This window comes from Bos indicus x Bos taurus, chromosome 10 (genome assembly GCF_003369695.1).
Source record: "Bos indicus x Bos taurus breed Angus x Brahman F1 hybrid chromosome 10, Bos_hybrid_MaternalHap_v2.0, whole genome shotgun sequence".
Taxonomy (NCBI): domain Eukaryota; kingdom Metazoa; phylum Chordata; class Mammalia; order Artiodactyla; family Bovidae; genus Bos; species Bos indicus x Bos taurus.
The window spans coordinates 101,765,205-101,791,423 of NC_040085.1; the positions used below are offsets into that span (position 1 = coordinate 101,765,205).

A 26,219-nucleotide genomic window follows, 5' to 3' on the forward strand; every position below is an offset into this window, starting at 1 on the left:
CAGTCCATGGGGTCGCAGAGTAGGACACAACTGAGCGACTGAACTGAACTGAATGTGGGATCTTATCTCGCATTGGAAGGGAGTCTTAGCCCCTGGACAGCCGGGGAAGTCGCAGCTTTGTTTCTTTCTGATGTCCTGATGGATGTAATACATGAGGATACAAACGGGGTGCAAGATGAGGACTTTTAAGACAACATTCGGCATTTTGACCAGATGTCACAAGTCATCAGGAAAAAAACAAACCACCAGATTTAGATGCTTCATGAGACAACTTCTCAGATGAGCAGATTAATTCCAGAGACCAAATTAGACGTGAAATGCTGGTGCAAAAGTGTATGTCAACCTCGCGGTTCCAAAGACTACTCCGGTTCCTGGAGAAGTTAAGGCAAGGTCTCATTTTGATTTTGGCCTATTTAAAATTGTTTATATCTTCACAACTGCCTTTGACAGTAGAGGTCATTGTCTTAACTTGTTGACAATAACCTAATAACTGCGATTTAAACATTTTTTTCAAGTGAAAGCTCAACAAGACCCACGTCTCGCTTGTGAGTTAGAGCATCACCGCCCGTCCGCTCGCACAGGCCCAGAGGGCGCAGCCCGAGCCTCGCGAGATTTGGCCCCTGTCGGCTTCCGTGGCGCCCCCGGCAACTTCCGCCCTGACGCACTGCCCTGGCGGCGCACTTCCGGCGGCGGCGGCGGCGGCGGCTGGAGCGGCCGGAGCAAGATGGTGAGTGACTAAGGGCTTCGGCTGGCCGTGGCGATGGGTGCAGGCGGCCCACGGCAAGAGAAGCCGGCCGCCGCCGGAGGCCCCGGGTCTGCCCGCCCCGGTCTCCGGGGAGGCCCGAAGGCGCCTGGGGAGCGCGTTGAGGACCACGGCGGGCCGGCCGGCCTTTCCCCGGGGCCGGGGCTCGGCGCCGGGCGGGCCCCTGGGGCGGCGGGGCGGCGGAGGTGGGCTGGCTTTGTCCCTTTCCAGCCGGGCGCTGCCCCTCGGCGCGGGGCGTTTCGGCCGAAGCCTCCTCGAGTCACCGGGCCAAGCGCCTCGGGGCCGCGCGGCAGAGGGGACGGTGGGAGCGGGTCGTAGGGGCCGCGCGGCGCGGGGGCGGTGCACAGGCGCCTCGGGGCCTCGCTTAGCTCGCGTTGGTTTCTTTGCTCCCGGGTTGATGCCGCTCTTTGAGGGGTTGGTGGGGGGAGAGGGGGCGGGATCCAGGCTCTGCTCTAGGCGCTGCACATACAGAGGACGGGCATGACTGAGCCAGTCTTTGTGTCTTGAAGCTTGCATTCTCTAGAAGGCAGGTTAAACAGAGACAGAGAAAGGAGTATGTGATGCTGTGTCGGGGCGGGATGGGGACGGGCGAGTGGCCTTTGCTCGTGGCAGTTCTGTAAGGGCGGGAGAGGTGGCCGTTTTACACAGGGTGTCAGCGAGCCTCAGTGAGGAGGGGAAGCCTGAGTCCAGTGAGAGGGGAGCCTGTGCAGGTACCCGAGGAAGACTGGTCCTAGTAGGACTGGAAGGGCAAAGGGCCTGAGCGGGTGTATGTTTGGTCTGTATGGTGAGCAGCAGCAGGTCCCGCCGCAGACTCAGGCAGGTCCTGGAAGGACTTTTTGGTAGCAGTATTCTAGGCCTGACAAGCACATGGCAAGTACTTTCCCAACATTTGCTCGTTATTCTTCTCAGCAGTCCCTGGAGGTCGTTATTCTTATCCTCAGGGCCTGGGGGTGTGCTGTGATCTACTAGTGACCCATGCAGTAGAGAAGCACAGATACAGGTGTCCAGTGGCCAGGACTGCGCTGTCTCTCCGACCAGCTTTGTGACAGCTGTCAAGTCACGTAACCTCTCTGAGCCTCGGTTCCTTGTCTGTAAACTAGGGTAACGATGGTGGCAACTTCGTAGGCTCTGTTTGTTCAGCACGCCGCTTACCGTTTAGTGTAACGCACGCAGTCACTTGAGGCTGAGAAGCATCGTGTAAATGCCCCAGACGTGGAGACGTTTGGGACTGCCTCGGGGAAGTGTCCTCCTGTGCGGCCAGACGTGGAGGGTCATGGGACGGGTAGACAAACCTGGGAAAGGTTAATTGAAGCCAGTTTGGCAAGCGCCAGGCGTTGAAGGTTTTTGAGGCGATTCAGAGGGTCAGCTCTTTGTTGTAGAAGGTAATAATCCGAATGGGTGAGGGAAGAGACTAGACCTGGAAACCTCAGTTGGGAGACAAGCGGTCCAATAAGATAAGGCGGCCTGGACAGAGCCAGAGATGGGGGGAACAGCAGAGGGGAGACCTGAACCAGGATGGATTTTAAACAGAGATGGGGAGGGGCGGAGACCTGAACCAGAAAGGATTTCGGAGCCCAGACTTTTTAACCAGCCCGAGGAGGTCCTGACCCTAACATTTCTTATTCAGCAATAACATTGTGTTGGTGAGTAGGTACTGTGAGTCATGCAGAAGTGGTTTTACCTCCGTTACTCGCTTCCAGCAACATAGAGGAGCTAATGTCATCCCTACTTTCCAGTTAGGACACCAAGGCTCGGAGAGCTGACTCTACTTCCCTGAGGTCACAGAGACTGTTAGGAATGAAGGCGGCATCCAGACCTGGATGCGTTTATTTCCACAGCCCGTGTTCTTAGGGCACTGCAGTCCCTCATCTAGGAAGTAGTAATGGTGAAACCTGTCTGAAGAACTGTCTGGTGTAAATGTGATAGTGAAGGAAAACGCCCTGTACAGACTTAGGCACCTAATAAACACATTACCTTCTCCAGGGGATCTTCCCAACCCAGGGATCGAACCCGGGTCTCCCGCATTGGAGGCAGACGCCTTAACCTCTAAGCCAAATTGTTAAAGGCCTGTAACTTGGACGGCTTATTGCAGTAAAACTAATTGTGTTTCCCCAAATTTCTCAGAGCCCTTAATTACCTTCTTCAGAAGAAAGTGCAAAGTTTTTAGAATCTTGCAAATGGGGAAATAGATTCGACCTTAATTCCTTTAGGGGGTTGTTTTATCTTGATACTGAAGCTGGTGATTGAACTTACAGGTGCCTATGTGGAAGTGATTTGAGGGGGCTTAGAGGGCCCTCTCGGAGAAGGCAACGGCACCCCACTCCAGTCTTCTTGCCTGGAAAATCCCATGGATGGAGGAGCCTGGTGGGCTGCAGACCATGGGGTCGCGAAGAGTCGGACAGGACTGAGCGACTTCACTTTCACTTTTCACTTTCATGCATTGGAGAAGGAAAAGGCAACCCACTCGTGTTCTTGCCTGGAGAATCCCAGGGACGGGGGAGCCTGGTGGGCTGCCGTCTATGGGGTCGCACAGAGTCGGACACGACTGAAGTGACTTAGCAGCAGAGGGCCCTCTAATCAAGTAAATTCACTATTGCTTATTTAAAATGCTGTTGTTTCTGAGACCTTGCTCTGTGTAAGACATTGTCCTGTAACTGAAGGGTCTGTTTTAAAATCAGAAATCCTCCTGAACTTACTAATACACTAAGTTCTTGATAGCTTATGGTGATTCAGCTTTTTAAATTGGGAAGAAGGACCTACCTGAGTGCCCCAGACTTTAGGGATGGGTGCTATTTAAGCTGCCATGGAAAGGAGAGTCTCCTGGATCTTGGTGTGTCCTTCGTAAGGAGTCAGTGATTGACACATGATTGTTGAACAGGTTAAATGACGAGCTCTCATCATGGCCCAGTTGCATACTCTTGGTGGCCTCAGCTGGGTAGTTTTATATTAGAGAATATCCAGGTCTATACCTTCCCCTCAGGAAGGGATGGTGAGGGTCTTGGTCTCATGACACATTGTGCGTGCACGCTGAGTCACTTGACTTGTGTCCAGCTCTTTGCAACCCCGTGGACTGTAGGCTGCCAGAGTCCTCTGTCCATTGGATTTCCCAGGCATTCTCCATGGAGTGGGTTGCTATGCCCTCCTCCAGGGGATCTTCCCAACCCAGGGATCGAACCTGTCTCCTGCATTGGCAGGCAGGCTCTTTACTGTCAGCTCCATCTGTGAAGCCCTTATAACATATTACATCCCTTTTCTTAATGGAGTTGTCCTCGATTCAAGATGCAGTCTGTGGCAAAGTGCAGCACTGATTTACTAACAGCTTTTCAGGAAAAAATTTTTGCCACGTTAAATTTACACATTGACTGCAAGGTGTACCTTGAGTTCAGAAATGTTAAAATGAGGGGGAGTGTTGGTGTCTTAGAATCACAGGAGAATGAGGGTTTTTTGAAATGATGGTGTTCTAAATTTAAGTTGTTGTTGCTTAGTCACTAAGTCATGTCTGACTCTCTGAGATCCTGTGGACTGTAGCCCCCTAGCATCTTCTGTCCTTGGGATTTCCCAGTCGTGAATACTGTAGTGGGTTGTTATTTCCTTCTCCAGGGGATCTTCCTGACTTAGGAGTCAAACATGCATCTCCTGCATTACAGGTGGATTATTTACCGCTGAGCCACCAGGGAAACTCCCCTGAATTTTTTTAATGCTCTGCTTAAATTTTTTTTCAGGGTCAAAGTCAGAGTGGTGGCCACGGTCCTGGAGGCGGCAAGAAGGACGATAAGGTAAATAAGTGTGAAGCCAGGTGTCTGCGATGTGAGTGCATTGTGGGAACGTCAGCTCTCAGCTGAGAAGGTCTTGGGAATTCAAATAGCCTTTTCATGTTTTACAAAAGCGTATTGACCAGCAAGTAGGTATTAATGAATTAATAACTTTTAGATGTAAAGGTAGTCACATTCCAGAAGCGTTAAACCGTCTGTGATTTTAGTGCTTAACGTCCTTGGGTGTGAAAAGCTGTGTCAAATTATTTAACTCCAGCTTCTGGCATGTAACTTTGAATTCTGACCTCTGTTCCTTATTGAATGACCTATTCAGTTCAGTCGCTCAGTCCTGTCTGACTCTTTGTGACCCCATGGACTGCAGCACACCAGGCCTCCCTGTCCATCACCAACTCCCAGAGCTTGTTCAGACTCATGTCCATCAAGTCAGTGATGCCATCCAACCACCTCATCCTCTGTCGTCCCCTTCTCCTCCTGCTCTCAATCTTTCCCAGCATCAGGGTCTTTTCCAATGAGTCAGTTCTTCGCATCAGGTGGCCAAAGTACCGGAGTTTCAGCCTCAGCATCAGTCCTTCCAGTGAATATTCAGGACTGATTTCCTTTAGGATGGACTGGTTGGATCTCCTTGCAGTCCAAGGGACTCTCAAGAGTCTTCTCCAACACCACAGTTCAAAAGCATCAATTCTTCGGCACTCAGCTTTCTTTATAGTTCAACTCTCACATCCATGCATGACTACTAGAAAAACCATAGCTTTGACTAGACGGAGAGTAGTCAGCAGGGAGTAATATCTCTGCTGAATAGTCTATTAGTGTGTATTATATATTAAAAAAAAAGATAATTATGTTCACACATAAAAATTGAAAGAATGAAAAACAAATTTTCTTGTTTATTTTTTTTTTAAGGACAGTTTTTAATAACATCCTAAAGGACAGGGAAAATTATACCACCTGGAAATAGATGACGGTCCTGCAGAACTACGTTTGGGTTTTAATATGATCTCTGTGATTTTTTTTTTTTTCTACGCCGTTCTGAAAACCCAAGGACAAGAAAAAGAAATATGAACCTCCTGTACCAACTCGAGTTGGGAAAAAGAAGAAGAAGACAAAGGGACCAGATGCTGCCAGCAAACTGCCCCTGGGTAATGATGCGGTTCCAGTTCCCGGGGGCCCCGTCTCTGTGTTCAGCTTAGAGAGCTGAGTGTGGACAGACAGGAAGTAGCGTGTGGTTGAAGCTCCAGGCCTGTGACTGTGTGTGGCATTCTCTAGGTTGGAATAAAAGCTATGTTTTAGTTTTAACAGTATACAGAGGATACAACTGTATCTCACTTCAGGAAAGTCCATTAATTTCTTTTAAATAAGCAGCTTCTCTAGGGTATTAGAGTACAGGGTTAGGGTAGAAAACTCAGGTTGAGCTTGGTTACCTTAGAGGTACACTTATTTCATGAAAAAATGGAATGCCACTGTATTGGAACTCACAGCATGAGTTTATGCCCGAACATAAAATTTTTCAAGTCTTCCTGCTAAATAAGAAGTAAGACGCAGAACAGGCGGCAGACTCGGCCTGCCTCTCTGGCCTCAGCCTCTTACCCTCTGCGTGTGGTTCACTCTCTGCCTCGCGCGTCGGGGCTCTGCTTCCCTCCGCTTAACACGTCCTTCTGCAGTGCTTCCATGGCCGCCTGCGCCTCATCCCTGCAGACTTCAGCTCAGACACCTCCACCACCCTCATCTACCACCTGGACGAGCCTCTTCCGGCTGAAGTGCAGTAAACTGATTTTTAAAGCAGTGCTCAGTTAATAGTTGAGTCAGGCAGCTTAAAATGTGCCATTGACCTGTTATAGTGAATCAGTATGGTATTGATAAAAAAAAAAAGGTCATCAGACCAGCAGAAGAGCATATAAAGTTCAAAACTAGAGTCAAGTTACGGATAATTAGTATGTGGTAAAGGTGGCATTTCTGTCTGTTCATCGCTCTCCCCTCTGCCTTTAGGCACGTGCTTACTTAAGGTCACTAAACTGCATTTCTCAGAGTCTATCCAACTAAAAATAAGCTTGTTTTAAGTGTCAACTTCCCCCCCCCCAAGGGTGAACTGAATTAATTGCAGACTTCAGGCTCCAAGCATAACAAGACTGTTTTCAATTACAGTGACACCTCACACTCAGTGCCGGTTAAAACTGCTGAAGCTAGAGAGAATTAAAGACTATCTCCTCATGGAGGAGGAGTTCATTAGAAACCAGGAGCAGATGAAGCCGTTAGAAGAAAAGCAAGAGGTAAATTGGCAAATTACTGTAACTTGTTTCTTCACAAATTCTGTGTAGAACCGAGAACTAAATAGCTGAGCCTTTCAGGCTTTAATGGATTATTATTTAGCCGCCTTTTAAAAGCACCAACTGTGTTTAAATCAAGTGACTGTAACTTGTTTCTTTCACAAATTCTGTGTAGAACCGAGAACTAAACAGCTGAGCCTTTCAGGCTTTAACGGATTATTATTTAGCCGCCTTTTAAAAGCACCAACTGTGTTTAAATCAAGTTAACTGTCTGCGCCGTCTGCTTTTTAGTCTGAGCCGCTCTTTCTTGGCCTGCTCTCACGTAGGAGGAGAGGTCAAAGGTGGATGACCTCCGGGGGACGCCGATGTCAGTAGGGACCCTGGAGGAGATCATCGATGACAACCACGCCATCGTGTCCACGTCTGTGGGCTCGGAGCACTACGTCAGCATCCTCTCGTTCGTAGACAAGGACCTGCTGGAGCCCGGCTGCTCCGTGCTGCTCAACCACAAGGTCAGGCGTTGCGCAGGGCGCTTCCCCTCAGGCTGCCCCCGTCCCGTGGAGCCGGCGCCGGAGCACAGCCGAGGGCAGGGCGGGTTCCGTGGCTGCCACCCCGGTGCGGACAGAGGCGGTGTGCCTCGGGATCCGGCGGTGAAAGTCCCTGCTTCCTCTCAGGTGCACGCGGTGATCGGGGTGCTGATGGACGACACGGACCCCTTGGTCACAGTGATGAAGGTGGAAAAGGCGCCCCAAGAGACCTACGCCGACATCGGGGGGCTGGACAACCAGATCCAGGAAATCAAGGTGCGTCTGGGAGCCCGCCCTGGGCGAGCCTCGCTGCTCACTGCCGCCTCGTGAGGGCGCCTGCAGCTGCCCCGCGTGTTTTCTCCTCTAGCTTTGTTCTGGGCTGCCTTGGGTCTCTGCTGCTGTGTCAGGCAGGGCGCTTTCTCTCGTTGTGGCAAACACGGCTACTCCGTGGCGGTGAGTGGGCCTCACTGTGGTGGCTCCTTCTGGTGAGGGCCCCGGAGCAGGCGGGCTTCAGTAGCTGTGACACGTGGGCTTGGTTGCCTCTCAGCACGTGGAATCTTACTGGAGCAGGGATCCAACTTGTGCCCCTGTGTTGGCAGGCAGATTCTTAACCACTGGGCCACCAGGGAAGTCCTGTTTTTTCTTTATTGATCAGACCAGTAACTGACCCAGAGCTGGCCAATGGCGGTATTTTGTGTTGCTAATACTGAGTTAAGTAACAGAAGTAAGAATAAATTGTATGATAGTTCTTATAGCAGCTGCAGCTTAACACACTTCATATGTAACATTTAGTAATTATCTGTGTGAATGTGTTTCCAGTTGGTTGACTGCAGTTGCGGCTACACAGAAAGCCCCAGGTGATGTCTGGGGCAGGGCGGTGGCGCACAGTTCTGGGCTAGACCGCAGTCCCGGCCCTGGGTGGGGCACACGGGGTGGCCCGCTGCGGGCTTTTCGGCCTTCAGAGCTGTCTCTGCGCCCCAGGGGCTCCGGCAGTGGGGAGGGAGCCATCCTGGCTTGAGGTGGGACAGCAGCAGGAAGCCTCGCTCGCTGCAGTCTCACTGGAAGTGTGGATCCACGCTTTATAGTCCTTCCCTCGGCAAGGGCGAGTGTCCCTGTTACATGTCACTCAGGGCTGACTCTCGGGAAATCGGGTGTGTGAGGGAGACAGGAGGGCACCGGGAGCCCCGTGGAACCCAGGTCCTCTGCGAAATGTTCGCTTGTTTTTGTTGCAACTGAGACACACCCTTGACGCCAGTGAGTGGACAGGACACGTTTCAGCAGGAAAGCCTGTCATCTCTACCCCGTGTTTGTTTTGTAGGAGTCCGTGGAGCTTCCTCTCACTCATCCTGAATACTACGAAGAGATGGGGATCAAGCCCCCCAAGGGGGTCATTCTCTATGGTCCGCCCGGCACAGGTGTGTGTGCTCTGCGTTGGTCGCTTTCCAGGCACTGAGCTCGTTCCTTGAGCAGCAGCATTAGCTGGTTATAACCACTTGGCCGTTGAGTGAGGGGGCCTCAAGTCCTCAGTTTAAAGATGTGCTCTGAGTGACATATTGGACGCTGTGAATAAGCAGCCCCGCTGGAAGCACGCTTGTCACGTGAAAGGGCGTCGTGCTGTTGCACAGGTGTGCTGAGAACTGAGCTGTTGGCTCGTGACTGCGGGCCTCACAGGGTTAATATGTTGACGATCGTAGGAGTCACAATAGAAAGGAGACCCCAGGAGACACCCCCCAAAAGTGCCTGCTCAGTGTGAGCGCACGTCCAGACCCCCAGCACTCCTGTGGTGTGCTCGGACGTGCGAGATGCCCGTGTTGCAAAATGGTGCTTTTCAGTATCAAGAGTAACAAGTCCACTGAAAATAGTTTGTGAGAAAAAATGGAAACAGGGTGCTCCACTTGGGCCGTACATTGGCATCCCCGTGGGAGCTTTAGAAGGCGCCGATGCCTGCTCCCTTCCCTGAGGACCCCGACCACGTGCGGAGCGTGGCAGGCCTCGGCAGAGGTGCGGGCCCACGGGGACCGCGCTCCTGTGCCGCTGAGACCAGGGCGCTCCCCCGGGCTGTTGGCGACGGAGTATCACGTCGGGTGAGTGCGTGGGTAAAGGTAAAAACGCACGAACGTACTTGGTTCATCAGGCAGTGGGCTGACCTCCATGGGTTGTGTAGTTCAGGGCTTAGTAAATTCACTGCTCTGTGAATTCCAGAGGAAGGGAGGTTGTTTGATGGAGTGAACTGAGCCGTGTTCGCAGGAGGATCTGTATCGAGGACCGCCCACGGGGAGGGACAGGGAGACGCTGTGCTGAGGCGGGGAGCTGCTGCAGCCTCTTAGCCCAGGAAAGCAGGTTTCAGGAGAGGCCAGCGACACTTGGGGGTCCCCCTGCTCGCTGAACATCCCGGCAGCCGCGCGTGGCTGCGTCTGGACCGGAAGGTCTCGTCCACTTAGGAGGTCCTTGTGGTCTGTCCGCCGCCCTTAACGGACGCCCTCGGGGAGTAGTCCAGCCCTTTCATAAGCATCTGAAGCTTCTGCCCGACTGAGGAGCTCACTGCCTCGCCTGGTCGCAGAGCTTAGATCTCTGTCCCCCTCACCACTGGCCCAGAATCCCGTGTGTCCCTGGCCAGCTCCCTCCCCCACACGGGCCCGAGGGTGGCCCTCTCCCAGCTGTCACCATCCCAGGGCCGAGGTCTCGCGCTCTGACGTTCTCAGGGTGGGTACCCTTGCTGACTCTGGTTCTCGACTTGAGAGAGAAGTGTCAGGGCTGCCCTGAGAGCAGTGAGGAGCGTCCCACGAGGGCACAGCACAGACAGGGAAGTCTCTTGAGCTGCTAGTGGCGGTCAGTCGTGGGCTTCGTCAGGAGCTGGTCCTGGCTCGGTGCCCAGAGCCTGGGGACGCCCGCAGGTGGCCCCGGGGTGCAGCAGGCCTGCTCAGGAGCGTGCTCTGTCCTCCGGTCAAGCCTGGTGCTCCCCGGCCTTTTTTCAGCACTGATAGTCTTGTAGGAGTTGAGTTTGGTTCTCTAACCCTCGTTGAATGGGGTCAGGTGAATATTATGTGCAACTTTGAGTAACTTGCAATAAGAGTACTTTCTGACATTATCATGGTGAATTTAGGAAAACAGTTAAAAATAATCAAAATATGTATTTCAGTTTTTTTTTAATTTCCTTGTCTGCTTTGAGAACATGCTTTTCATAGAGGGATCCACCCATTCTTCATGTCTTTTAAGGTGGTAATGAGAGTTCTAAAGTTAAAACAGCACTTAAGGTTTTTTCCTTTCTTTTTCAATCTAAAATAGGGAAAACCTTATTAGCCAAAGCAGTGGCGAACCAGACCTCGGCCACCTTCCTGCGAGTGGTCGGCTCTGAACTCATTCAGAAGTACCTGGGCGACGGCCCCAAGCTCGTTCGGGAACTGTTTCGAGTCGCTGAAGAACACGCACCATCCATCGTCTTTATTGATGAAATTGATGCTATTGGGACGAAAAGGTAGACTTTGCCTTCCCTCTTTCGGGTCACTAAGGGGTGGACATGGTGCCGCTCTGCTCTGAGAACGAGGACCGTGGGCAGGCCCCGGAGGGGCTGCGTGCTGGCTTGCCGCGGTCCCGGTGCCGCTCCCAATGTACCGGGCATGACTCCCGGTCAGTGGATTCGGTCCGTCCACAGCCGTGCCGTGAGCGCCAGCTCAGAGCCCGGCCCCCTCTGGACCCTGGAGACAGCGCTAAAGATGGGTCTCTGCCCTCGAGGAGCTCACATGTGGAGACTGAATAAAAAGGATACAATTTCAGGCATGAAAATGGCCACAAAGAAGATATTGTGGGTGCAGCTTGGGCTCTGGGCAGGTGGGACACACGGGTGGAGACAGCCGTGTCCCGGGTGCCTCCACCAGCCAGGCCACGGGGTCCTCACGTCCCCCTGGCTTCCTCTCCCAGGTACGACTCCAACTCAGGTGGGGAGAGGGAGATTCAGCGAACGATGCTGGAGCTGCTGAACCAGCTGGACGGCTTTGACTCAAGGGGAGACGTGAAAGTCATCATGGCCACAAACCGGATAGAGACGCTGGACCCGGCCCTCATCAGACCAGGTCACGCCGCGCCGCCCCGCCGCGGGGGGAGGACACGCTCGGTGGATTTGTGTTTCTAAAGGGCACTTTGGGGAGGGAGGTTACCAGGTGGTGGTGTGAAGGCAGATCCCGCCGTGAAGCTTGAGTAACTTACCAAACTGTGTCCCCGGAGAGAATATCAAGTGGGATTGTGATGTACTCTGTGTAGCCTGACCTTTTTTAGCCTCAAGACGCTTTTTAAGATTTGGCACGGGACGCTGTGTGACTGAGATCACTCAGGTGAGACGGAGGCCTCTCAGCCAGGGCCGGGCGCCAGGCCGTGACTGGAAACCTTGTGTGCCCACAGGCCGCATCGACAGGAAGATCGAGTTCCCCCTGCCCGACGAAAAGACCAAGAAGCGCATCTTCCAGATCCACACGAGCAGGATGACGCTGGCCGATGACGTGACCCTGGACGACTTGATCATGGCTAAAGACGACCTCTCTGGTGCCGACATCAAGGTGAGGAGCTGGGCTGGGTTTTACTTGTTTCATCCCATGTTCCCAGACGCCGAGGGGGCCGGGCGCGGCAGCCGTGACTGGGCACAGCCTGCTCCCCGCACGGGCACCGATACTGGTCCCGCTGCCTGCACTGGCCTGCGTCTCATTGGCATCTGTGGAGCTAGGCTGGTCTCACCGGGGGAGGAAGGTAAAATTATTTAAAGTCTTAGCTTTTTATTTAGAAAGATTTTTCAAGCCTTCAGAAAAGTTGCAACGTGGTGAACCCCGTACACTCCTCCCCTCACTTCCCAGGTGTCAGCTTCTACTCGTCTTTCACGGGCAGAAACACTCTGCTCCACCTCACCCCAAGGAGAGGTGCTAGAGGCCATAGCCAGAGAGACTGCAGAGCCAGGACCGTGTTTCTCTCACATCACGTTGCTTGGGTTCTTGTTTTACTTTTGGCAAGTGATGATTGAAAAAGTGAATATATTCGAATATATACTGTCTGAAACTTGTAAATATTTAACCAGAATACGTGTTCTCTTAAGACTGTAGGTAAATGAAATGGATGTCACTGTATGTGGCCGCTAAGTTTCTGGATATCATTTTATCTCTTTCTTAGGAGGATTATTCCCTTTAACCAAAGCGGAGCTTTGAGGATTTACTGACCTGCCAGGCTATACAGCTAGTTAGAACCTAAGACAGGCCTCTTACTTAGTGAAATACTCCCAGGTTAAGCCACCTCAGGTCCTCTGAGAAAATAATTAGAATGTTTAAAACATTCAAGTTTGATAAAAATTTGTGTTTGGCCTGGATGCCAACACCAGATTTCAAAATAGTGCTGTCTGAGCTGTTAGAATAAAAAGTATTTTTCACTCTGAATGCACTGTTCTTTCCTACAGGCAATCTGTACAGAAGCTGGTCTGATGGCCTTGAGAGAGCGCAGAATGAAAGTAACAAATGAAGACTTCAAAAAGTCGAAGGAAAATGTTCTTTATAAAAAGCAGGAGGGCACCCCAGAGGGGCTCTATCTCTAGTAGATCAGAGCTGCCTTCCAGGAGAGGCTGGGAGGGCCCTGGCTGCTGGAGGGGTGAGGTTGGGAGGGAGGCTGCCTGCCTGGGTGCCCGTGTGCTCACTGGCCACGGTTGGCAGAGCGTTTCGTGTCCCTCCTGAGCGCAGCGTGTAGGGGCCTGGCAGGCTGCCTGCGTCCCAATAAAGCGTGCTTTCTCTAACACGGAGTCCTGTCCACACGCTGGGTGCTCGGCTGGAGGAGTGGATGGGCCCAGGTGTGGGGAAGCCTCTGGGGACCAGGGCACTGCAGACTGGGTCCCTGCTGCCCCCAAGGCACTGCGCCGAGCTGGCAGCTCTAAAATAGCAGCTGCTGGCTCGTGAGCACACGGCCAACCACCTCTCCTGTGGAGCCAACAAAGGCTGCGACTCCCCGGCCAGGGCTGCCCTTGGAGGGTCCAGGGCAGGAAGGAGGGGCTGGTGCTGCTGAGAAATTCTGTTCCAAACAGAATTTCAAAGGGGCAGGGCTGAAGACCCCCAGGGCAGCCCTGTGGAGGTCAGCGTGCCCCCCACCCCCCATGGGAGTTCAGAAGCACGGGCGCCGCCCCTCGCCCGGCTCCCTCTGCCCCACGCTCTCGCCTCTGCTCCGTTCAGCCTCAGAGCCCGAGACCCGCTGCAGAACGCGCCCCTTCTCCCCTGCCGGTGTCTGTCCATTTCTAGCCCAGGTTCCACAACACCCGCTTTTCTGGATGAGGGGCCAAGGAAATTTGCTTTCAGCAGTTCTAGAGAGCATGATTTAATAAGAAACGCAATGCAGAGAAGTCCACTGTGTTTAAAAAAGCAGGACCTCGGAGAAGAAAAAGCATTTCCGCTCTGTCGGGTGTTGATCACCGCTCTTGAAAATCGGATGAGAGCGCAGCTGACGCAGCTGGAAGCGAACGTTCGGCGTCTCTGAGGCAGAGACGGGTTTGCTGGGGAGGAGCAGGCCGCGCTCCCCTGCAGCGGGGTCCTTGTTTGTTCAGTCCCCTGACTCAGTCCTCCTAGAGCCCCATCTGACTCAGCAGGGCCGGGTGGGCCCAGGGTCTCCGGGCGCATGAGCTTCCGGCGACGCTGGCTGCCGGGTCTGCAGGCGATGTCCACGAGTGGAACTCCGGGAACAGGAAGGACACGTGTGATGCAGCTGAGAACTCCAAGCTTTACACGACTCCCAGCTGCTCTGGTCTGAAAAATGGGCAGAATGGGCTCACCAGCCGCAGGGCGGAGGGCCTGGTGAGTAACCAGACCTTTCTTTGGACTGCAAGAGCCAGGAGACTTGGCAGGATCCCCAAGGATGCCCACAGAAGAACCTTCACCCGGGCTGGGCAGGGGAGAGTGGACCAGAAGGACCCACACGAGCCGTGACAGCTTTGGCGTGATCCTTGTCTGTGCACGCCAACCGGCCACATTCACATTCACATTACACACATTCACATGTATCGTGTGCAGAATGTCAGCTTTGTGTCATTCGCATGTGCAGAAACTGCAGAAGGTGAGACTGACAGCCTAGACGCGCGTCAGGGAGGACCCTTCAGGGCACAGGTCTGGGCATGCGCGTGCCCGTGTTCCGGGGCTGGGCCCGGCCCCCAGCGTCTAGTCCTCCAGCAGCAGCTCCAGCTCCTCGAGCGGCAGGCGCACCCGCAGCTCCTTCTCCGTCATCAGGTCCACGACCTCCTGCATCTCGTCGGGGAAGTACTCGACGGCGTCCATGTACAGCGCCTGGGCGGGGCGACGCCGGTCAGCGGGCACCCCCCCGGCCCCGCCCCCTTCCCGCCCTAACTCGGGGGCACCTTAGTGAGCCCCAGGGGTCAGGGGAGCGTGGCCTCTCTCCAGGGTGGGGCGGGAAGCTGCTGTGGTCCCCACCTGTCTGCTCTCGGAGTGTCCCCAGACAGACCCGGGCGCTGCAGGAAGAGTTGGACGTGGGTCCCGACGCGCTTGGCCTCTGGGCTGGGCTTTGGCAACTGCTGGGAACCAGCTGCCCCCAGCCGTGACCCCAGGACAGGAAACAAGCCCCTCAGGCTGCAGGGGGCCAGAGGAAGCCCTGGGGGGCTGGGCCCAGGCACAGACCGGATGAGGCCTGGCAGGAAGGTCCCTGAGAATCCAGAGACCGGGGCCTGTAGAACTCACCTTTGCCCAAGGACAATTCTGCAGTGCTTTGTAGAACACACCTTTGCTTCTTTCTTTATTTCCTAAGGAAACCTAAAGCAAGGGGGAAAAATTAAAAACTGAGGGGCTGAAACAGATTCATCTAAGGCCACTGACCCGCACGGGGCCCCAGTCCACGTGCCGCAGGGTGTCCACGTGCCGAGGGACGCCCTCGGGGCCTCTGCTGGGTCCCGCGGGCCTGGACTGGACCTTGAACACTGATGACCTGTCTTCATCTCCTCCTTTCCCGCGGCCCATCACACCTGCTGTTCCCAGGCGTGCCGAGAATGAGGGTGATGACAGAGAAAAGGCTTGCTTTAACACTAGCCATTTTCTGAAAACTGTCTTACAGAAATGAGATAACCAGGATTAACTGAATCAATAACCTTGTCAAGAGCAAATTTCTGATCAGGAATTTCAGTCTGAGAGTGTGCAAATACTCACATTTCTACTCTGCTGCTAAGTCACTTCAGTCGTGTCCGACTCTTTGCGACCCCATTAGATGGCAGCCCACCAGGCTCCCCCGTCCCTGGGATTCTCCAGGCAAGAACACTGGAGTGGGGTGCCATTTCCTTCTCCAACGCAGGAAAGAGAAAAGTGAAAGTGAAGTCGCTCAGTCGTGTCCGACTCTTAGCGACCCCATGGACTGCAGCCCACCAGGCTCCTCCATCCGTGGGATTTTCCAGGCAAGAGTACTGGAGTGGGGTGCCATTGCCTTCTCCACATTTCTACTCTAAGCATGTTTTTATACAATGCATGTGTGCTAAGTAGCTTCAGTCGTGTCTGACTGTGACCCCATGGACTGTAGCCTTCAGGTTCCTCTGTCCATGGGATTCTCCAGCCAAGAACACTGGAGCAGGGGATCTTCCCGACCCAGGGATGGGCCCAGGTCTCGTCTCTCCTGCACTGGCAGGCGGCTTCACCGCTGGTGCCGCCTGGGAAGCGTTTATACAGCACTACGCTGTGAGGTCTTGGTGTCAACTCCGAGGCGCTCTTCCCACACCTGCTGCTCTTCCCACACCTGCCGCTCTTCCCACACCCGCTGCTCTTCCCACACCCGCCGCTCTTCCCTCCCACACCCGCCGCTCCTCCCACACCTGCCGCTCTTCCCACACCCGCTGCTCTTGCCACACCTGCGGATGCCGCAGCAGTCTCCGTCCGCCCCCTCCCCCGCCAGCCTCTCCCGAGTCCCAGGAAGGGGCCAGCCCCTCCCCCGGGAGTCACAGCCTCCCAGGCAGCTCCCTGGGTGGGCGCCCACAGCCGTGAGTGGGCGCAAGCTGAGCTCACAGAGCTGAAGTCTGCTCCTAGGGCTGCCCACCTGCCTCCCCGAGACGTTCTGTTCCCATAGGAGCGTGTGTGAGCGGCCGTCCAGCGGGCAGGGAGCAGGCAGGGCTGTGACCGACCCCCCGGAAGCATGGCTGATGGCTTCAGCAGCTCCCCACCACGGCTCAGGGCCTCCATCCAGCAAGGCTGGCCTCGCCTCCCATGCAGATCCTCCAGGTGGACACCCTGTCGGGGAGCCCAAACCTTTGGGCTGTACCAGCATCCCTGGTCAGCTCCAGACAGGGCTCACCCCTTACCCCGGGACTCCCGGCTCCCTCCCAGGCTGTTCTGAGGCTGGACTCGGAAGGGACCCCTGAGAGCCGCTGTGGGCTGCCTGCCCGCAATGCCAGGGCCCTGCGGTGTCCTCTGCCAGAACAGTAACCACACTGAAGGCTTGGTCTGTTCTTGAAAGAAGAAACATCGTATCAGTGGACCTTCTCCACCACCGCCTTTGTGAGACGCTCAGATAACCCTGGAATCCAGCAGATCCAGACAGAAGCTGCCCAAGCCTCACACAAGAACTGCCCTCTGCTGGTTCCTCCATCTGCTGGCCCCTGGAAAAGGCCTTTGCTGTATCAGGCATCACATGGTAAATGCCAGGTGAAAACGAGATGGTGACTGTTCCTCCGGGGAGCCAGAGCCACAGCCTCTCCAGGGCCCCACAGTACCTGCCGGCCAGGCCTTCCCAGCCGACGCCTCACATTTTGGCTCTATTTTGATTTTTTTCACTGCTTTTGCCAAAGTATTAGGAGCCCACCCAGAAGCCTCAGGAACTGGTGGGGGAAATCACTGCACAGTTAATTCTTGGTCTGATGCTAATCTTTCCAAAAAGATGAGGCATTCCCTAACGGCCTCAATCTTTTTTTCCAAGTCAACAAGAACTTTTCTGTCTACAGTCCAACCAGATCATGGCAGCTCCTCAGTAGAAACACTACAAGCCTGCCCATCACCCTGTCTCTACCTGGAAAAGCCTGGAAGAAGTTAAACTGGCCTCCCTCTTCATAAGTGGAAAGGTCTTTCAGCAGCTCAGACTCACAGGGCGTCGGCGCTGGAACCGAGAGAGCGTCTGACGAGCTCCTTTGGCCAAGGGGCCTGGTGACGAGCAAACCCCAACGGCCGCCCAGCGCTGTGACCCCAGGTCAGCAGGTGGGCCATGTCCCGGCCACCCAGGGCAGGGACACCACACGGGCGTCTGGACTTGTGGAGGCTCGAGTCCCACACCAAGGAGGCCACACGCGAAATCTACGCTTTTGAGAGTGAAGAATAAACGTTAAAACCACAGAAACTTTGGTGGTAACTCGTCCCGGGGCCGCCTGGTGCCCGTTGACGCTGGGAGTGTGCCCACGAGCTGCTGTCTTGAGACAAGCTGTCCAGGCCGTTCAGACCTCAGGGGAGGCGCTCCCAGAGAAGTTCCGGACTCTCAGAGGCCGGGGGAGGCCCAGACGTCTAACCCGAACTTCTCCTGGCCCCTACCTTCCTCTCTGTCTCTTTACGCCCCTCTCTGTCAAATGTCAACGGGATGTTCAAATACTTTGATCAACTTCTGAGAAATTAGCCTATGGAAATAATCAGAGATACACATATGTACATAATAGGAAGGCCACTCAGGGCTTCTGAAAGGTCGTCAGTGGAGGGCGCTTGGATGTGACTGAACAGCCGTGAGCGCTGTCTAGACACTCAAGTGGCTGGAAGACTGTTTCTAAAAACCACAAAACTCGGCAGTAGACGTTTTCTAATATAGGAAGGCCAGCCTGACGTCAGACCTGTAACCAAAGACAAAGCAACGCAGGCCCTGAAGCCTAGGACCCGCCTGTCGGCCTGCACAGCCCACTGACGAAATTCCACGGCTGTGGTGCCTCCAGGAAACGCACAGCTGCCCTGGAAACGCCTCTTTAAAACCACAGTCCAGACTGAGTCTTACACAACCTTTCAGTAACAAAACAGAATCAGGACCTGGAAATTCTTAGAAGCAGAATAGCAACACATTTAGGTCTCTTTTGAATGAACACTCTTAGACCAATTTCCAAGTTGTTGCCTCAACGAAGTTAATTCAGAGAAACACAGATATTCTGGGGCTGCCAACAGCCCAGGTGGCCCTCCTCACTCTACCAGGCCCCTCCCTGGTCCTGAGGGCCCCCCTCAGTCAGTCTACATGCCGGGTCCTGAGCATCCCCCTTCTCAGTCTACCAGACCCCCTCCCAGGTCCCGAGTGCCCTCCTCCTCAGTCTACCAGGCCCCTCCCGGGTCCTCAGGGCCCCTGCCCTGCTCTTCTGGAAGAGGAAACAGCGTTCTGCACAGGAACAGAAACCCGGCGTCTTTCCTACCAGGAAGTTCAGGTACATCCTCCACAGCAGGGGGCACTGGCTGCCGTGGTCGCTCCGCACAGCGCTCTCAAACAGGGCTCTGATCCGGTGCGTCAGGCCGGTCTCGGGAAGGGTGGCATGGACCTCTCTACCGTCCACCCTGCAAGACAGAGGCTCAGGTGAGTCCAGGACAGCCGCTCAGGCTGACGCCGCAGCAGGGTCAGCAACGGGGGTTGGCACATGTCGCAGGCAGAGCTGCCCCGGGTCTGGGGGCGCAGGAGCGTGGGGTGCAGGTGAGACGTGGCTCCTCCGGGGCCGGCGGAGCGCAGCGTCCAGGGCTCTGCAGTGTCTCCACCCCGCGGAGTCCACCCTGAGGGCACACAGACTCCTTTTCTCAGGAGAACCTGCCCCTTCTGCAGCAGACTGCAGTTACCCTGAGACCTTTCAGTTGAAAGAGGGAATAAAATTCGAATGGAAGGCGCGAGACACAGGCAATCCTGAACCCTGGCTTTCTCAGGTCAGAGTAAAACAACGAAGGTTCTAGAAGCAACAATGATGCCTCAGCTAACACGTGCCCAAGCCTACTGCTTAACCTTCAGACATAAAAGTATTATCTAAAGAGAGACATTTAAAGCACCACCCTGTTCTCACCTGCGATAGTAACACAGGCTAGTAATTACTCTGGGCTCTTTGTGCTCAGCACTCACTCTTCCCAGCAACCCTCTTTAATTATGCCCATTTTACAGAAAGGGAACCGACCAGAGCCATGAACTGCCCTGCCCAGGGTCACACAGCTGCTGAGTGGAAGCGCTGGGATTTGACTCCAGGCCCAAGTGCCCGCCCCACAATTTCTCTACAAGGTCTCAGACCCCCGACAGCAGGGAGTCAGCACTCAGGCGCCATAAACAAAGCCCAGGATGCGCAGGAGCCAGGCCTGGGGAGACACCGCGGGAGCCCCGACAGGGGCCGCTCTCTGCCCTCCTCTTTCAACACACTTTCCGGAATCCCTTCGATCTGTTTCCTTTCTCAATGCATCTTCCCGTAACACAAGAGAGGGCACCGCTCCCCGCCACCCCGCAGGCGCTCCAGGCCCTGGGCCGCGTGCATTTCTGTCTTCTAGAGGCTGGTGGGCCATGGGAACAAGGCCTGACCGCGTGAGAGGCCTGCGGACCTGTGGCCGAGGCGCGCTGTGATTACCTCTGCACGGCGTCCACCAGCCTCTTCCGCATCCTCTCCGCTTCGATCGCAAACAGCCAGGGCTCCAGGAGTTTGGCGGACCTGGTGATGGCGTGGAAGAACCTTCTGGTCCTGCTGGCGCTGTGCGACTTGCTCTGAATCTGCACGTACGCCCTCCAGAGAAGCTGGTTGCCCGGGTACAACCGTAAAGCCTCTGAGAGCGCCTCTCGCAGGGGAGCCAGCGGGTGGGCGGCAACCCTGCCGTGGAACCTGAGCAGGCTGGTGTGCATCAGGGTGACGGCCTCCAGGGCGCCCTCCAGGCCGGCAGCCTCCGAGGAGACAGAGCCCCTGAGCCCCGCAAACACCTGCTCGTAGACGCGCCCAGCGGCGTCGACCCCCACGGTCAGGTACTGGAAGAGCATGAAGCACTTCGCCAGGCTGACCAGGCGGCTGAAGCGGTCGGGGGGGCCTGGGTCGGGGCCGCGGCGCTCCCCCAGCCAGTCCTGCAGCGCGTGTTCGTACGCCCTCCGAGCCTTCAAAACGTGCACGGCCGACACCTGTCCCGGGCACGGCCCGTAGGGCCGGCGCTCCGCCAGCCCGCTCAGCACGTGCACGGCGCGGGCCGGGGCGGCCCCGCCCACGGGCGGCGACAGCTCCGTCTCCAGCGCGGCGTAGAGCAGGCCGAGCTCACAGAGCTCCGGGTCCTCCAGGCCCCGGCTCCCGGCAGTGCCCAGGGCCGCGTCGAAGACCTTCCGGGCATCCTCTGTGTTGCCCAGCAACCACTCCAGATGCGCATACTGCTGCCAGAGGCAAAAGCTGTTGCGGTTGTCCGGCTCCTTGAGGAGATTCTTGGCTAGTTTTTTGCAGTTCTTTCCTTGTGACTTTAATCTCTTCTTGTTTTTAGTGTGCAGACACCAAACGACCTAAAGGTAAACAGGAAAAGAATTACTTGAAATGCTCCGGGACTTATAGACATCCCTTTGTACTGTCGAGTCCCCGGGCGGCTCAGACAGTAAAGAATCTGCCTGCAATTCGGGAGACCTGGGATCCATCCCTGGGTCGGGAAGATCCCCTGGAGAAGGGAATGGCACCCCACTCCAGTGTTCTTGCCTGGAGAATCCCATGGACGGAGGAGCCTGTCGGGCTGCAGTCCATGGGGTCACAGAGAGTCAGACACGACTGAGCGACATCACTTAGTTCCTTCTTTCTCTGTACTGTACTGCAGGAAGCCACACGAGGCGTCTACACTGCCTGCCTCCATCACATATCTGGTAAACTCGTAGGCTCCCTGAGAAACAGATCAGGGTTCTACCAAGGCCACGGGAGCCCTGAAAGTCACACGTCCAGGCTTCCATCTGACACTCCTGTAAACAAGGCTTGGTCACTCCAAACGTCCTTCTTCAAAGACAGGCGATCAACAAATGTTGTTTAGTCACTGTCGTGTCCAACTCTCTGCGACCCCACGGACTGTAGCCCACCAGGCTCCTCTGTCCATGGGATTTCCCAGCAAGAGCACTGCAGTGGGTTGCCATTACCTCCTCCAGTGGACTCTTCCTGAGCCAAGGATCAAACCCGTCTCCTGCACTGGCAGGTAGATTCTCTACCACTGAGCCACCAGGGAAGCCCCATCAGATTTTACCAGACACTGTTTTAATAACACAGCCTGGTGTGTGCCATTTGCAATTAAAGGATCAGAACTTTGGACATGAAAATTTAATTCTAGCTGGTGGCCAGCAGAGGGCAGAAGAGTCCATCCTAGACAAATTTCTAGCAGGTAATAGGTACTAAAAAGCAGGGTAAGTAGCTTATTTTATCTATTTTAATAAGTCCTTAAATCCTCTAGCCCAGCTTAAGCGTAGACCTTAACACTAACTGCTCACACAATCACAGACATCTGGTAACAGTCACCACAACAGCAGCTCAGGTCACTAACGAGCTGGGCTCAGCCTCCTGCCCCCCACCCCCCCCCACCCCCCCCGCCCCGCTCCCTGCGGCCCCTCAGAAGGGGCAGCCACACACGCGGTGCCCTAGGGTCCCTGAAGGGGGAGGTGCCGTGGCCCAGCGCCCTGCAGAACAACGAGCTCGGCCGCCCCACCAACACCCCGCGACAGGAGCCGAGGTCCCCACCCAGGGGAGGGGGGTCCCGGCGTTACCTTGGTGATCTCATACCGTAGCCAGGAGACGCAGAGCTGAGACCGCTCCCTGCCTGCAAACAGAGGCAGTGCCAGGTGGAAGACATTGCGGATAAACTCCTCGCCCTCTCGACTGGGACCCCGGGGCCAGCGCCGGCCACCCAGAGGCTCCATGCGGCCTACACAGCTGACGCCGGAGCAGGAGAGGTCGAGGAAAGTCAAAGGCTTTTCATCATAAAGTTCGCTGTCGAAGATGCTGTTCTCATCCATGGCCAGATAGAGGCAGGGGGTGGGGGGGCTGAAGCCGGAAGGCACCCCCAGGAACTGCAGGAAGGCCGCCATCATCTGAAACTGGAGATCCGGGCTGGACAGTCGGATCAGAGACTGCCCGAGATCGTCAAACAACACCTGCAGGGAAGACAAAACCCCAGTGACCGAGCGCAGCGAACACACAAGAGCTCCACGAGGCTTCCCACGGTTCTGTGTGAACTGTGTTTGGTTGTGCGTGGTCCTTGCTGCTGTGTGGGCTCCTCTCCTGTCGCCGTGAACGGGGCTCTTCTCGAGCCACGGTGCCAGGCGCTCCCTGCAGAGGCATCTCTTGTTGCGGAGCCCGCGCCCCAGGGCACACGGGCTTCGTTGCTCCACGCGTGTGGGCTCTTCCCGACCAGGGACTGAGCCCGTGTCTCCTGCTTGGCAGGTGGATTCTCTACCACTGAGCCACCAGGGTAGCCCCTCACCACCCTCAGCAATTCTTTTTATATGGATATGTGCCAACACGACTCAATTTTAAACACACAGGAGCTAGGTTTTCTGTAAAATGAGGCGAGCTGAGGGCAGGCGGGTGGGCGCTGGGGGCAGCGTCTCACACCTCCTGGGCACCCTCCACAGGAGGGGACACCACAGCAGGGACTTTCAAAGTCGCCTAATGGATTCACAGGAAATCCAGAATCGCATTCGCTTCTGAGAACACACGTCGTTGCTTTTGTAGTTACTTTCATAAATTACAGTTGGAAAAAATTTTTATTTCAAGATAGAAGAACATTACTATTTTGTGGTTTCTTTGTACCAAATTGCTTCAGGAAATGAAAAATATGCTCCAAAATATATAAACAGCAGCAAAGGAAAAAGGACACTGTGGGACAACGGGCCGTGCTGGGAGCAACCATCAGGGCCTCAGGCTAACCACGCTCACCGCTGGCTTCACGTACAGCCTTAAACCGCGAGGCCACGGTTTAAAGGGGACTGCGCGCTGCCTGCCACCCTGCCTGCCCGCCTGGCCTCTGTAGCCATCAGCAAAGAGGAAATCAAAACACGAGCACAGTAAGACTGGACTCCCTGGGGCTCGACCCATCAGAACCACCAACTCATCACAAAGCTTTTCTCCTCCAGGTTTTCACTAAAGTAGAGAAATCTAAGAAATCACTCACAGCAGTACTTAGCTCCAGGAATGAGCTTCCGGGAAACTGTCAAATTGCTGAGCCTTGAGAACTAACTTCTGGAGGTCAGCCATGAACTCTGTAAAACCCACACACACCAAAGACAAACCCCACCCGCCTTCTGAAAACTTGGGCTCAGCCAGGGCGGGGACCTCGCACACAGACTCGATTCCCTGGCCACTCCCTCCGGCCCAGAGAGCACCTCTCTCCTTCTCCCCGATCCTGGTTTCTTAACTCCACTCTGGCCACCCCGTTTGCCTCTCCTGGGACACCCCAGGCCCTCCAGGGCCTTCAGTCATGCCGATCCCTCTGCTGGACTGCAAGCTCCCAGATCAAACAGATGCTTGCTCAACATCCAGGACTGGCGGAGGCCTTGTCACGGGGCAACCTCTGTCCAGACACTGGGAACACAGATGCAAACAGGAGAAGCCTCTGCCCCCGAGGCTCGTGATTTGTCAGAGCCCGGGAGCCTCGCTGCTGTAAGGCCTCTTGGTCTGTACCCGTGACTCTCACAGGCCAGGCACGCCGAGGACCCAGACTCTAACTTGCACGTGGGTTTTTTCACTAAACTTGTCCCCCCGGGACTACATGACCCACAGCTAGTTGAATCTGAGGCTATGGAACCTTGGATGCAAAGGGCTGACTACAAAGTTATACTGAGATTTTCACCTGCTGGGGGCTGATGACCCTAACCCCCTCATTGTTTGGGGTAGACTGTAGTTGGTATTTGTCAAAGTGGCTCAATTCCAGGTATTGAAATAGAATTTCTTCCTTTATTTTAATGTAAAACTTCTTGGGCTCCAAAATCACTGTGGAGGTGACTGCAACCATGAAATTAAAAGACGCTTGCTTCTTGGGAGAAAAGCTATGACAAACCTAGACAGTGTATTAAAAAGCAGAGACTTCACTTCGCTGACAAACCCGTATAACCAAAGCCATGGTTTTTCCAGAGACTTCACTTCGCTGACAAACCCGTATAACCAAAGCCATGGTTTTTCCAGCAGTCGTGTGTGGATGTGAGAGCTGAACCATAAAGAAGACTGAGCCCCAAAGAACTGATGCTTTCGAATTGTGGTGTTGGAGAAGACTCTTGAGAGTCCCCTGGACTGCATGGAGATCAAACCAGTCAGTCCTAAAGGTAATCAACCCTGAGTATTCATTAGAAGGACTGATGTTGAAGCTGCAATACTCTAGCCACCTGATGTGAAGAGCCGACTCACTGGAAAAGACCCTGATGTGGGAAAGATCGAAGGCAGGAGAAGAAAGGGAAGACAGAGAATGAGATGGCTGGATGGCATCACCAGCTCAATGGACATGAATCTGCGCAAACTCCAGGAGATAGTGGAGGACGGAGGAGCCTGGCGTGCTGCAGTTCACGGGGTCACAAAGAATTGGACACGACTTAGCGACTGAACAACGACGACAGAAAGCTGCCGAGCTGCCAACCGTACAGCAGGGCACCAGGCCGTGAGGGAGGCAGCCGAGCACCTGGCGAGCACCAGCGCTCAATAAACGCTACTCCCTCCCCAGGAGGATGGGCCTGGACACCCCGTCCCCACAGCCTGCACCTCCTGCCCCCGTCTCCTGAGTCACACGCACACACGCATCTTCAAGGATCAAAAGCGGGGAAAGTGGACTCAGAGGAAGAAGCTAGGACAGTGACTCCATGGTTTCCAGCCTTGGAAGACAGTCTCCGGAGGGCTGACCACCAGACCCAACCACCTCCTCGGGCACAGGGACCGTCAGGGCGAGAGCGCCGAGCCTCCTCCATCACCAGCAGCCAACGAGGTCCTGCCGCTTTCCCAGGAGAGGATGTTTCTGGAGACGGGAGTGGGAGCAGGTCGGCCTCTCCTGAGCCAGGCGCGGGCTCAGCAAGGGCAGCGGGTTCCTTCTGGGAACGGAAACCCAGCGGGGACAGGAGAGCAAACGACCGCCGCTGGGGGATGGGAAGGGCCTCACCTGTCTCTCGGGGTCCTCGCAGTCTTCCTCCGTCTGCTTCCTGGCCTTGTCCGGGCGCCACGGCCTCCAGTGCCTGTGGTCTCGGGACCGCTCGGCGGCCAGCCAGATCTGCCACCGGGGCAGAGCCTTGTCTCTAATCTCCTGGTCTTCCTCCTCCGGCTCCTCGTCATCGTCATCTAGGCGAGAATGAAACCTCCAGCGACCCAACCAGCAGGGAGCACCACCCTCAACCCTCAACCCCTCTGCCAGGGCCAGGGGCACGGTGGGCACCAGAAGGCCGAGATGAGCGTGACCCAGGCCCGGCCTTCCAGGCCACTCAGCGGCATTTACGGACTCTCCTGTAATCAGTCAGGTTCCCAGAAAAGGAAGGTGAACTGATGAAATCAGATGATTCTTTATGCTATCACAGCAATTAAAAATGGGAATGACACGTATTTTAGAAGAGAACTGTCCAGGAGAACTTTCTGTGATGATGAGAATGTTCTAATTCTGTGTGATATGGTAGCCACATGTGACCTGCTGGGCATGTGAATCGTAGCTGGTAGAATAACTGAATTTCAAATTTTATTTCAACTAATTTTAATTAAAACACCATGTGTTGCTAGCAGCTACTGTGTCGCACACACAGTTCCAGAATGCTGAAGGACATCTAGTGATACGCTGCTTCCGATTGTCTTAAGCCATCAGTGGCCTATGACTATCATCCGTGTTCACTTTTTTTTAAAGAAAGAGGCAATTCAAGATAGCCTATATTTTATTTCACTTTGTTTCCTAACTCTGAACATGCAGAATAAAAAAAGGAAAAAAGTCTGAGTTTTCCACTGAAGTCAACAAACTTAAAAATAAAC

At 54.8% G+C, this 26,219-nt stretch overlaps 2 protein-coding genes across 3 annotated transcripts in view; one reads left to right on the plus strand and one right to left on the minus strand.

Moving 5' to 3' along the window:
- Positions 1–671: 671 nt before the first annotated feature.
- PSMC1 (proteasome 26S subunit, ATPase 1) lies at positions 672–13,085 on the plus strand. The gene is made up of 11 exons (XM_027552722.1): positions 672–727; positions 4,486–4,539; positions 5,576–5,672; positions 6,676–6,800; positions 7,124–7,309; positions 7,472–7,600; positions 8,643–8,739; positions 10,610–10,799; positions 11,243–11,394; positions 11,720–11,874; positions 12,756–13,085. The coding sequence occupies exons 1-11, from the start codon at positions 725–727 to the stop codon at positions 12,888–12,890; spliced, it is 1,323 nt and encodes a 440-aa protein (XP_027408523.1). The 5' UTR covers positions 672–724; the 3' UTR covers positions 12,891–13,085.
- NRDE2 (NRDE-2, necessary for RNA interference, domain containing) overlaps positions 12,831–26,219 on the minus strand; it is an 85,726-nt gene continuing 72,337 nt past the window's right edge. The window contains exons 9-14 of one of the 2 annotated variants that reach the window (XM_027552721.1): positions 25,372–25,547; positions 21,998–22,384; positions 19,866–20,767; positions 18,690–18,828; positions 15,025–15,096; positions 12,831–14,616 (exon numbers count right to left, since the gene is read on the minus strand). In XM_027552721.1, coding sequence (XP_027408522.1) covers positions 14,491–14,616; positions 15,025–15,096; positions 18,690–18,828; positions 19,866–20,767; positions 21,998–22,384; positions 25,372–25,547 — 1,802 coding nt within the window. In that variant the 3' untranslated portion in view covers positions 12,831–14,490. The remainder of the gene's footprint in view (positions 14,617–15,024; positions 15,097–18,689; positions 18,829–19,865; positions 20,768–21,997; positions 22,385–25,371; positions 25,548–26,219) is intronic. The other variant, XM_027552720.1, reaches the window with a different exon arrangement.